The 13019-nt window shown below is 44.1% G+C and overlaps 1 protein-coding gene across 1 annotated transcript in view; it reads right to left on the bottom strand.

The window, feature by feature from the left end:
* Nucleotides 1-13019, bottom strand: part of LOC120042118 — a 90916-nt gene that overhangs the window by 13389 nt on the left and 64508 nt on the right. The window contains exons 10-13 of the mRNA XM_038986977.1: nt 5786-5865; nt 5613-5673; nt 5387-5462; nt 718-865 (exon numbers count right to left, since the gene is read on the bottom strand). Coding sequence (XP_038842905.1) covers nt 718-865; nt 5387-5462; nt 5613-5673; nt 5786-5865 — 365 coding nt within the window. The remainder of the gene's footprint in view (nt 1-717; nt 866-5386; nt 5463-5612; nt 5674-5785; nt 5866-13019) is intronic.

Genomic DNA, 13019 nt, shown 5'->3' with positions numbered 1-13019 from the left:
CCAAATATAGATACAATGTCTATGTGGCTGTGCTCTCTCAGATTCTCAACAGATTCTTGTCCACCAAAATATACCGAACACAAATATCAACGCATTAAACATTTACAGTTCAAATGAGGAAATCAGTGAATTTTTAAAAATGAATTCGGTCCTAATCTATGGATTTCACATGACTGGAAACACATATGCATCTCTGTTGGTCACAAATACCTTTAAAAGAAAAATGGGAATCAGGATCCCGTCACGGTATCTCTGTGCATTCAAAATGCCATCGATAAAATGCAATTGTGTTTGTTGTCCGTAGCTTATGCCTGTCCATACCATAACCCCACCGCCACCATGGGGCACTTCTCTGGCAACAGCTCTGGTGGACATTCCTGCAGTCAGCATGACAATTGCACGCTCCCTCAAAACACCAGACATCTGTGGCATTGTGTTGTGTGACAAAACTGCACATTTAAAGTGGCCTTTTATTGTCCCCAGCACAAGGTGCACCTGTGAAATGATCATGCTGTTTCATCAGCTCCTTGATATATGCCACACCTGTCAGGTGGATGGATTATCTTGGCAAAGAAAAAATGCTCACTTTCAGGGATGTACACCAATGTGTGCACAACATTTGAGATAAATAAGCTTTTTTGTGTGCCTATGGAACATTTCTGTGATGTTTTATTTCTGTATGGTTACTAGGGCAGACACTAGTGGGGATTGTCTGACCTGTGATGATGAGACACTCATTTTGCAGCAGGGCTTCAGTGAAGAGGCGAGAGACGATGAGTTCAGGGTTAATCAGGAAGCGGATCTCTTCCTGAACCAGACCTGATCCGGTGACCCCTCCGCCCACAAACCGGTTGGCAAAGTCCACCTGCAGAAAGAGAGAGAGCAGGGCAGCGCACACATGAAGAAGACAGCAGAGTACAGTATCTAGGATACATCATACAACCGAGTACAGTATCTAGGATACATCATACAGCCGAGTACAGTATCTAGGATACATCATACAGCAGAGTACAGTATCTAGGATACATCACACAGCAGAGTAGAGTATCTAGGATACATCACACAGCCGAGTACAGTATCTAGGATACATCACACAGCCGAGTACAGTATCTAGGATACACCACACAGCCGAGTACAGTATCTAGGATACACCACACAGCCGAGTACAGTATCTAGGATACATCATACAGCCGAGTAGAGTATCTAGGATACATCATACAGCCGAGTAGAGTATCTAGGATACATCATACAGCCGAGTAGAGTATCTAGGATACATCATACAGCCGAGTAGAGTATCTAGGATACATCATACAGCAGAGTACAGTATCTAGGATACATCATACAGCCGAGTACAGTATCTACGATACACCACACAGCCGAGTACAGTATCTAGGATACAACATACAGCCGAGTACAGTATCTAGGATACATCACACAGCCGAGTACAGTATCTAGGATACATCACACAGCCGAGTACAGTATCTAGGATACATCACACAGCAGAGTACAGTATCTAGGATACATCACACAGCAGAGTACAGTATCTAGGATACATCACACAGCCGAGTACAGTATCTAGGATACACCACACAGCCGAGTACAGTATCTAGGATACACCATACAGCCGAGTACAGTATCTAGGATACATCATACAGCCGAGTACAGTATCTAGGATACATCATACAGCCGAGTACAGTATCTAGGATACATCATACAGCCGAGTACAGTATCTAGGATACATCATACAGCCGAGTACAGTATCTAGGATACATCACACAGCCGAGTACAGTATCTAGGATACATCACACAGCCGAGTACAGTATCTAGGATACATCACACAGCCGAGTACAGTATCTAGGATACATCACACAGCCGAGTACAGTATCTAGGATACATCACACAGCCGAGTACAGTATCTAGGATACATCACACAGCCGAGTACAGTATCTAGGATACATCATACAGCCGAGTACAGTATCTAGGATACATCATACAGCCGAGTACAGTATCTAGGATACATCACACAGCCGAGTACAGTATCTAGGATACATCATACAGCAGAGTACAGTATCTAGGATACATCATACAGCCGAGTACAGTATCTAGGATACATCATACAGCCGAGTACAGTATCTAGGATACATCACACAGCCGAGTACAGTATCTAGGATACATCATACAGCCGAGTACAGTATCTAGGATACATCACACAGCCGAGTACAGTATCTAGGATACATCATACAGCAGAGTACAGTATCTAGGATACATCATACAGCCGAGTACAGTATCTAGGATACATCATACAGCCGAGTACAGTATCTAGGATACATCACACAGCCGAGTACAGTATCTAGGATACATCATACAGCCGAGTACAGTATCTAGGATACATCACACAGCCGAGTACAGTATCTAGGATACATCATACAGCAGAGTACAGTATCTAGGATACATCATACAGTATCTAGGATACATCATACAGCAGAGTACAGTATCTAGGATACATCATACAGCAGAGTACAGTATCTAGGATACATCATACAGCAGAGTACAGTATCTAGGATACATCAGAAGAAAAGAAGATGATAAAGTCCACCTACAGAGAGAGCAGAACAGAGTAATGGACAGCGGAGCAGAACAGAGTAATGGACAGCGGAGCAGAACAGAGTAATGGACAGCGGAGCAGAACAGAGTAATGGGCAGCGGAGCAGAACAGAGTAATGGGCAGCGGAGCAGAACAGAGTAATGGGCAGCGGAGCAGAACAGAGTAATGGGCAGCGGAGCAGAACAGAGTAATGGACAGCGGAGTAGAACAGAGTAATGGATAGCGGAGCAGAACAGAGTAATGGACAGCGGAGCAGAACAGAGTAATGGACAGCGGAGCAGAACAGAGTAATGGACAGCGGAGCAGAACAGAGTAATGGACAGCGGAGCAGAACAGAGTAATGGACAGCGGAGCAGAACAGAGTAATGGACAGCGGAGCAGAACAGAGTAATGGACAGCGGAGCAGAACAGAGTAATGGACAGCGGAGCAGAACAGAGTAATGGACAGCGGAGCAGAACAGAGTAATGGACAGCGGAGCAGAACAGAGTAATGGATAGCGGAGCAGAACAGAGTAATGGATAGCGGAGCAGAACAGAGTAATGGACAGCGGAGCAGAACAGAGTAATGGACAGATGAGCAGAACAGAGTAATGGATAGCGGAGCAGAACAGAGTAATGGACAGCGGAGCAGAACAGAGTAATGGATAGCGGAGCAGAACAGAGTAATGGACAGCGGAGCAGAACAGAGTAATGGACAGCGGAGCAGAACAGAGTAATGGATAGCGGAGCAGAACAGAGTAATGGACAGCGGAGCAGAACAGAGTAATGGATAGCGGAGCAGAACAGAGTAATGGACAGCGGAGCAGAACAGAGTAATGGATAGCGGAGCAGAACAGAGTAATGGATAGCGGAGCAGAACAGAGTAGACAGCCAACATCACAACAGAGTCAGAACAGAGCAGTACTCCTGTCCTGCTCTCTGCACCCCAGAGTCACTCACAGGGTGCGTACCAGAGTGAGTCCCAAATGGCACCCTATTTATGACCAAGGGCCATAGTGCACTATATAGGGAAAAAGGGCCATAGCACTCTGGTTAAAAGCAGTGCACTATACAAGGAATAGGGTGCAATTTGGGCCACAACCCAAGGGTCAGTGCCAACCCAGTTATTAAAATTGTTTATCATTTCACAACAAAACAACAAACAACAAGGTTCTTCAAGGCCTGATATAGACAGGAATACTGATGATTTTGCTGCATAGGAAACTGTATAATCCACCGTCAGTCTGTTGGGTGGTGGGCCCAGTCAGTCTTTTGGGTGGTGGGGGGGGGGGGCCCAGTCAGTCAGTTGGGTGGTGGGGGGGCAGTCAGTCTGTTGGGTGGTGGGGGGGGGGGCCCAATCAGTCTGTTGGGTGGTGGGGGGGGGGGGGGGGGGGCCCAGTCAGTCTGTTGGGTGGTGGGGGGGCAGTCAGTCTGTTGGGTGGTGGGGGGGGGGGCCCAATCAGTCTGTTGGGTGGTGGTGGGGGGGGGGGGGGGGGCCCAGTCAGTCTGTTGGGTGGTGGGGGGGGGCCCAGTCAGTCTGTTGGGTGGTGGGGGGGGCCCAGTCAGTCTGTTGGGTGGTGGGGGGGGCCCAGTCAGTCTGTTGGGTGGTGGGGGGGGCCCAGTCAGTCTGTTGGGTGGTGGGGGGGGCCCAGTCAGTCTGTTGGGTGGTGTGGGGGGGGCAGTCAGTTAGTTGGTTGGTGGGGGGGGGCCAGTCAGTTAGTTGGTTGGTGGGGGGGGCCAGTCAGTCAGTTGGGTCGTGGGGGGGCCCCAGTCAGTCAGTTGGGTCGTGGGGGGGCCCCAGTCAGTCAGTTGGGTCGTGGGGGGGCCCCAGTCAGTCAGTTGGGTCGTGGGGGGGCCCCAGTCAGTCAGTTGGGTCGTGGGGGGGCCCCAGTCAGTCAGTTGGGTCGTGGGGGGGCCCCAGTCAGTCAGTTGGGTCGTGGGGGGGCCCCAGTCAGTCAGTTGGGTCGTGGGGGGGCCCCAGTCAGTCAGTTGGGTCGTGGGGGGGCCCCAGTCAGTCAGTTGGGTCGTGGGGGGGCCCCAGTCAGTCAGTTGGGTCGTGGGAGGGGCCCCAGGAAGCAGCACACACAGGGTCTGCTGTCTTTCTTTGACAGGCTGTCAGAGAGCCCCTCCTCACCAGAGAGCCCTTCACTCCGATGGCAGGGAGCCCAGGCCCTAGCTGAATCTGGTCATGTCACCCATCAGCTGTCAGCCCGTGGCAACCACAGCCTCCACAGGCAAACTAAAAGGTGAAAGGGACTGGGGAGAGGGGGCCGGCCTGACAGGGAGAGAGGAGAACGGACTGGGTAGAGGGCAGAGGGAGTGCAGGGCCTCGACCCCAGTCCCAGCACGCACACGCAGTCCCACAGACGTGTTGTCACCCGTCCCTGTTCAGTAGCAGTAAGCATTCTGAGTTAAAGCTAGGAGTACGTGTGCGAGGTCGACTCTGTGATTGACAATCACAGTATATAAAAAGAGAAGGGACAGGCAGGGAGGCCCTCTAGGCTGGATGTGTGGCTTAGAATATAGAATGAAGAACCCTGGAATGTACAGTAAGACTCCTGCTCCACCAAGATGCTTCTAGAATATTAAATCATGCCCTCTCGGAACAACACGTGTGCCTGTAAAATGGCTCCTTATTCCCTATTTCATCCACTACTTCTGACCAGAGGCCTATGGGCCTTTGTGTAAAAAAAATAATAACTAAATAAATATTATATATATATATATATATATATATATATATATATATATAAATAATTTGTGCAGTAAATAGGGTGCCATTTGGTCTTCCGTACATCTTACCTGCAGCATGCCGTGTCCGTCGTCTTCTATGGTTCCTGCACATGTTATGTGAAGCTTGGTAAGCTGATTCTGGGAGCTGGAACATAGAGAAACGAATGGCCTTTTTTTTTTAGCTCGATCACCATTCAGTAAACATTTTTCCCCCTTGTTCCTATTTGGATAAAATCCATACAATTATTAGATAAAATAAAAATAAAATAAAAAAAATAGACATGAAGTGCATTACTTTTTCCAATTTGGAGGACGATCCAAACATTTTCTCGTGAATGTTACAAGTCCAGTAGGTTCTGAAACATAAAACAAACGCGAAAAAAAGTTAAATCAATCATCGATGCTTTTGGTTTGAAACCAATATAAAATAATTGACATAACATTGATTTGATAATACAAAAACCTTACTTTGCTCGATTACACTTCTAAAATAGCACAAAAGTGTTTTAAGTTTCTCCCTCTTCTTTGGGGAAGAGCCCTCAAACAGCCTGAAAGGAAGTAAAAGTTAATGTTAAGTCTCAAAGAGAGGTCTTTCAAAGGCTACAGAACAGCTTAATAAATACATTTAAAATCAAGTTTAAAATTAGTCTGGTTTCTAACAGTGTAATTAACAGTAGGGATGAACGATATATTGGTGAACATTTCGGAATCGGACGATATTAGCTAAAAATGCTAACACCGGTATCGGCCCGATGTCTAGAATGAACACCGATGTGAAAAACCGATGTCAAAGCTGACATGCATATCTATATAACGTAGGTACATGACGTAATGACGCCACGTAAAATGTTACGCTACACGTACAGCACAGCATTCCTAACCTAGCCTACAATGTCTGCTGTGTGGTTCGAGCAGTTGTCACATCCTGACCATAGAAAGCCTGTATTTTCTATGGTAGAGTAGGTCAGGGCGTGACTAGGGGTGTTTAGTCTAGTTGATTATTTCTATGTGGGGTTCTAGGTTTTTCTATGTTGGTGTTTGTGTATGATTCCCAATTAGAGGCAGCTGGTAATCGTTGTCTCTAATTGGAGATCATACTTAAGTTGCATTTTTTCCACCTGTGGGTTCTGGGATATTGTTTATGTTTAGTTGCCTGTTTAGCACTGCATTGTCATCACGGTTCGTTTATTCTTTATTTTGTTTTGTATTAGCTTAAGTTTCACTTTCAATAAAATATGTGGAACTCGAAGTACGCCGCGCCTTGGTCCGACCATCATTATTACGAACATCGTGACAGCAGTCAACAAGTCAAACAGTCATTTGAAAGAGTAAGAACATTTCAGCGAGACAACTCAAAAGGAGAAATCCATTAACGCCAAGATAATGGAATTCATTGCTCTTGACAATCAACCGTTCTTTGTCGTGGGTGATGTTGGCTTTCGCCGACTGGTCGAGCACCGGTACAGACTAACGTTACCAAGTGCGCTATTGTTCAGATGTTGCCCTACCGGAGTTACACAGTAATAGCGTTAATGCTATTAGCTTCACGACATACTATGGAACGCCGTTCGGGTCTTTGCGTTGTTAGATAATAAACATTATTTGTTTGACCGCAACTTCTGGGGTAGCTAGCTTTAGCTTGGTACCTAGCTAGCACCAACACAACCAGCCTGAAAACAATAACCAGTAGAAACTGCAGTCATTTTCACTATTCTTAGCAATGATTTAGGAATCCTCGTGCGTAAGTATTAGCTAGGTTGCCACTTGTTGTTCGCCTATCGAAATTGAACTTCAGTTCATGAAAATAAATAGCTAGCCAGCTACTTAACCCTGTTGCCCAAAGCTAACGTTATAAGCAGCCAGCTAGCTACATCTGGCTAGTGAGGCTCGACCGTACTGGGTTATGTGTTGTGAAGCTAGCCAAAATAAGGATTAGGCACAATAGTGGAATTTGCAGTTTGCCTTCAAAATAAAAGTGCCTCTTTGAAAGTGATGCAGAAGGTTATAATTGGTGGAATGCCATATTTGCACAGGCAAAATTCTTGAGGATAACCTGGTTCAGTCTGCTTTCCAACAGACACTGAGAGACAAATTCACCTTTCAGCAGGACAATAACCTAAAACACAAGGCCAAATATACACTGGATTTGCTTACCGAGACAACATGGAATGTTTCTAAGAGGCCCAGTTACAGGTTTGACTTAAATCATGGGGCGGCAGGTAGCCTAGTGTTTAGAGCGTTGGGCTAGTAACCGAAAGGTTGCAAGATCAAATCCCCGAGCTGACAAGGTAAAAATCTGTTGTTCTGCCCCACTGTTCCTAGGCCGTCATTGAAAATAAGAATTTGTTTTTAACTGACTTGCCTAGTTAAATAAAGGTTAAAAAAATAAATAAAAATAAATCGGCTTGAAAATCTAGGGGAAGAAAATGGTTGTCTACAAAGAATATAAAAAATAATAATGTGAAAAAATTGTACAATCCAAGTATCCACCCCCAGAAAGATATATTTTAAATGAAACTCCTGTCAATTTGGTGAAATCCTCTTAGAGACTTACCCAGAAAGACTCACATCTGCAATCAAAAATCACAAAATGGATTAAATATATTTCTCACCCCATGAATACATGTTTTTAAATTTAATGTATTCAAAATGAAATGTCATTTACGTATTAGAGTCACTAATATGTAATATAATATGTATTGACTAAGGTGTGTGAATACTTACTTAAATGACATTTCATTTTGAATACATTCAATTTAAAAACATGTTTTCACTTGTCATTATGGGGTATTGTGTGTAGATGGGTGAGAAATATATTTCATCCATTTTGAATTCAGGATGTAACACAACAAAATGTGGAATAAGTCAAGGGGTATGAATACTTTCTGAAGGCACTGGATGGAGGGATGTATTCTAAATAAGTCTGTCCATACCATCTATTGGCTGATTTGGTGATCTGGAGCGCAGGTCATTTGTTTTAAAAGCCTTATGAAAAGTGATAGTGTGCTATATCCCCTATCTCCAGTGATGAGAACCATGTAGCTAGAATGTAATCCTATACCACTTCCTGATTTCACAGACGGGACCATGAGAACCATGTAGCTAGAATGTAATCCTATACCACTTCCTGATTTCACAGACGGGACCATGAGAACCATGTAGCTAGAATGTCATCCTATACCACTTCCTGATTTCACAGACGGGACCATGAGAACCAGGTAGCTAGAATGTAATCCTATACCACTTCCCGATTTCACAGACGGGACCATGAGAACCATGTAGCTAGAATGTCATCCTATACCACTTCCTGATTTCACAGACGGGACCATGAGAACCAGGTAGCTAGAATGTCATCCTATACCACTTCCTGATTTCACAGACGGGACCATGAGAACCATGTAGCTAGAATGTCATCCTATACCACTTCCTGATTTCACAGACGGACCATGAGAACCATGTAGCTAGAATGTCATCCTATACCACTTCCTGATTTCACAGACGGACCATGAGAACCATGTAGCTAGAATGTAATCCTATACCACTTCCTGATTTCACAGACGGACCATGAGAACCATGTAGCTAGAATGTAATCCTATACCACTTCCTGATTTCACAGACGGACCATGAGAACCATGTAGCTAGAATGTAATCCTATACCACTTCCTGATTTCACAGACGGGACCATGAGAACCATGTAGCTAGAATGTAATCCTATACCACTTCCTGATTTCACAGACGGGACCATGAGAACCAGGTAGCTAGAATGTAATCCTATACCACTTCCTGATTTCACAGACGGGACCATGAGAACCATGTAGCTAGAATGTAATCCTATACCACTTCCTGATTTCACAGACGGGACCATGAGAACCATGTAGCTAGAATGTCATCCTATACCACTTCCTGATTTCACAGACGGGACCATGAGAACCATGTAGCTAGAATGTCATCCTATACCACTTCCTGATTTCACAGACGGGACCATGAGAACCATGTAGCTAGAATGTAATCCTATATCACTTCCTGATTTCACAGACAGGACCACTTAGACATGAAAATCATAGGAAAATGTTTTGATTTTACCCACTGATAGAACATAGGATTTCACCAAATTGACAGGAGTTTCATTTAAAAAATATATATATATTTCTGGGGGTGTATTATCCCTGTAAGTAAGTAGCCTAATTATGTATTGCCTGCACTACTATATTTCAGAACATCAGAGGCCAGTTTATGGTGGGGGCCTGAGGTGGTGGAACCAGGTGGATGACGATGGAAAAAATACACTGGGTGTTTGAGTCCAGAAAGGTAGATCACATACATCCCAGTCCTTCTGGGCAGGCAGTAAATAACTACTACCCTCTACTGAAATACCTTCGTCTGTAGGGGTCCCTTAAGACCAACTGCCAATTATTTGATTTCATTACTAAAATGAGAAGGATTGGAAGAGACGACACACAGTGTCACCAGTACTGAAAAGAGAGACAGAGAGAGAGAGAGAGAGAGACAGAGAGAAGGAAAGAGAGAGAAGAAAGAGAAAGAAGGAAGAGAGAGAAGGAAAGAGGGAGAGAGCACAGGCCTCAAACTTTGTCCATCCATGTGAGTTCAGTCAAGCTTGAACTTTTGATATGAATTAGAATCATCTCTCGCTCAGCTTCCCTTTCACTCACTGCAGCCGGGCCAGGCCGATTATGTAGAAAGCAGTGGAGGCTCCTCAGAGGAGGGAGGGGAGAACCATCCTCAGTGAATTTCATGAAAATAAGTTGTACATTTTAGATAAAATTGTTACTAAATATAATCACGTCACCAAATAACTGATTAAAACACTATTTTGTAAGATATTACTGCACTGTTGGAGCTAGAAACCAAAGCATTTCACAACACATAAAATCTGCTAAACATGTGTATGTGACAAATCAAATTTGATTTGAGAAGGTCTAGAGTAGCCTCAACAGCACTCTGTAGTGGTGTAGCCGGAGGACAGCTAGCTTCCATCTTCCTCTGGGTACATTGACACGAATACAAAACCTAGGAGGCTCATGGTTCTCACCCCATTCCATAGACTTACAAAGTAATTATGACAACTTTAGGAGGACATCCTCCAACCTATCAGAGCTCTTGCAGCATGAACTGACATGTTGTCCACCCAATCAAAGAATCCGAGAATGAATCTATTACTGAAAGCATAAGCTACAACTAGCTAGCACAGCGGTGCATAAAATGTGGTGAGTAGTTGACTCAGAGAGAAAAAGACAATAGTTTAACAGTTTTGAACAAATGTAATTTCTTCCAAAATGAAGGGAGAGAGAGATTTTGTATTTTTTTCTCACTTATCTAGCAGACGCAGCTAGCTAGTTTAGCCTACTGAAACAGAGGGATGCTATGTTAGCTATGACTTTCCAACACAACACTGGAACTCTTCCAAGTCAAGGTAAGCTTTTGGGTTTTCTAATTTATTGCCACCGGGGCCGGCCGGTCTAACTGCTTACTGACTGTACACTAACGTCACTGCATGATTGTAGCGGGTTTACTAACCGTTAGTAATATTAGCTATGTTGAATAGGACGTTACTTTAGCTAATATGGTGACAACGATGAAGGCTGTGTGTAGTGGTTTGGTTTTTTCCACCTGGTCAAATACAGCTGATGTGTTGTGCATTGAAGTCCACAAGCGAAGGGAAGAGAAGGAATACAACGTGGCTGCTATGAAAGTGAACTGTGTTTTACGAGTGATAATGGGGGTGTATTCATTCCAACGATTCTGTTGAAAAACGTTCCTTAAACGGAAGCAAAAGGGAATAAAACGGGGATAAACATTCCTGAATTTGTCCAACAGAAACTCTCGTTTGTAACTGTTGGACTAATGAATGAACCCTATATCAGCTAGACGCAGGCAATAGTGTGCAAGGCGCTATTGAATGTCACTGTCTGTCACTTCAAATTTGTCTCTCGACCTGTGTGTACCTACGTTGTAAACTTTCATTCATAGGCTAGGTTGTAGCAATCTCATGATGTGTATAGGGAAAATTATAGTATCATGTAGTAACCTAAACCTATCTCTGTTACATTGAACTGGGTGAATGGAATATGAATGAGTCACCCAATACGCTGTAATAGAAATAAGGCCATGCTAATGGAAAAACATGTTTGTCCTCCCTCATCTTAAAATGGCACTGACCGCCACTGGTAGAAAGTCCTTCTTACATTGTTTCAACAATGGCAGTTGGCCCCAGGCCTCAGTCCCATCACAAAGTCACACTCATGTGTCCCTCCACTCCACAGCACTTACACAAAAAGGAAACGAATAAAAGAGAATGAAGAAACAAAAAAACAAAAAAACACGGGCTCCCTTTCCACTTCCCCGCAACCCCAGGGCTACATTAACAAGGCCCCGTGTCCCTTTTAAAAAAGAAGCGAGGACGCCAGGAGGCTATTCATCTCATCCAGCCTACTACAAAAGCTGCCTGCCTATAGAGGTGCACTAGTGAGGCTATTTGAACTGAATGTCTAACCCAGTATTAAGGCCATCACCATCTCGCTACCAACGGCCAAATCTACTAAACTCCAGTGCGTCCTCCTGCTTTGCCCTTCAACGGCATGCCATTTCAATCAGAGAGAGAGAGAGAGGAATTTCAATCAAAGAGAGAGAGAGAGAGAGAGAAATTTCATGAGAGCAAAAGCAATGACAAGGCTTAATGACACAAGGCTTGATGCACTGAGACGCTGAGAGCCCCTCCAGGCACAGAGAAACTCATTCATTTAAGTCCATTCCTCATTTTTCTTTTCTGTCATTGTAGCCTAGTAGAAACAATCTTGAGTCATGTTATTTAGCCCACAGGGCTCTCACAGGGCTCTCACAGGGCAGCTAGCCAGCCAATGGTTGGTAAGAGCAGGTAAGAGCAGGCTTTTAGTAATAGAATTCCAATATGGTATTTTGGGAATGGTGAAATGAATACATAATTATATAATGGCAACAATCCATCAAAGATTGTCCATGTGGAGATGTGACGTAGCTCGGTTGCCTATTTAGAGAAAAGGGTTGCTGAGTGCAGTTCATTTTCGTTAAGACTAGAACTGTCATTTGTATGAAGAAACTTACAACAGAAAAGCACCAAATCTACTTTTACAGAGAGACAAACAAGAACAACTTTATTTTTATTTTTTTAAAGCCTCCCCCTGCTAGACTACAAATGTATTTAAATGAATCCCAGATAAATGTATACTCATTGCGTTAAAAGGAGACCGTGCTGAGGGATCTAAGAAAACAACTGTACTGTTCCACCTCCCCAAAGCGGAGGCCAAGGGTTCTTCCAAAATGGCACTCAAATCAAAGTGTATTTGTCACGTGCGCCGAATACAACAGGTGTAGACCTTACAGTGAAATGCTTACTTACAGGCTCTAACCAACAGTGTGAAAAAGGTGTTAGGTGAACAATAGGTAAGTAAAGAAATAAAACAACAGTAAAAAGACAGGCTATATACAGTAGCGAGGCTATAAAAGTAGCGAGGCTACATACAGACACCGGTTAGTCAGGCTGATTGAGGTAGTATGTACATGTAGATATGGTTAAAGTGACTATGCATATATGATGAACAGAGAGTAGCAGTAGCGTAAAAGAGGGGGAGGCGGGACACAATGCAGATAGCCCGGCTAGCCAATGTGCGGGGGCACTGGTTGGTCGGGACAATTGAAGTAGTATGTA

The sequence above is a fragment of the Salvelinus namaycush genome, unplaced genomic scaffold (assembly GCF_016432855.1).
Source record: "Salvelinus namaycush isolate Seneca unplaced genomic scaffold, SaNama_1.0 Scaffold617, whole genome shotgun sequence".
Taxonomy (NCBI): Eukaryota; Metazoa; Chordata; class Actinopteri; order Salmoniformes; family Salmonidae; genus Salvelinus; species Salvelinus namaycush.
This window is presented reverse-complemented; position numbering and strand designations above follow the sequence as displayed.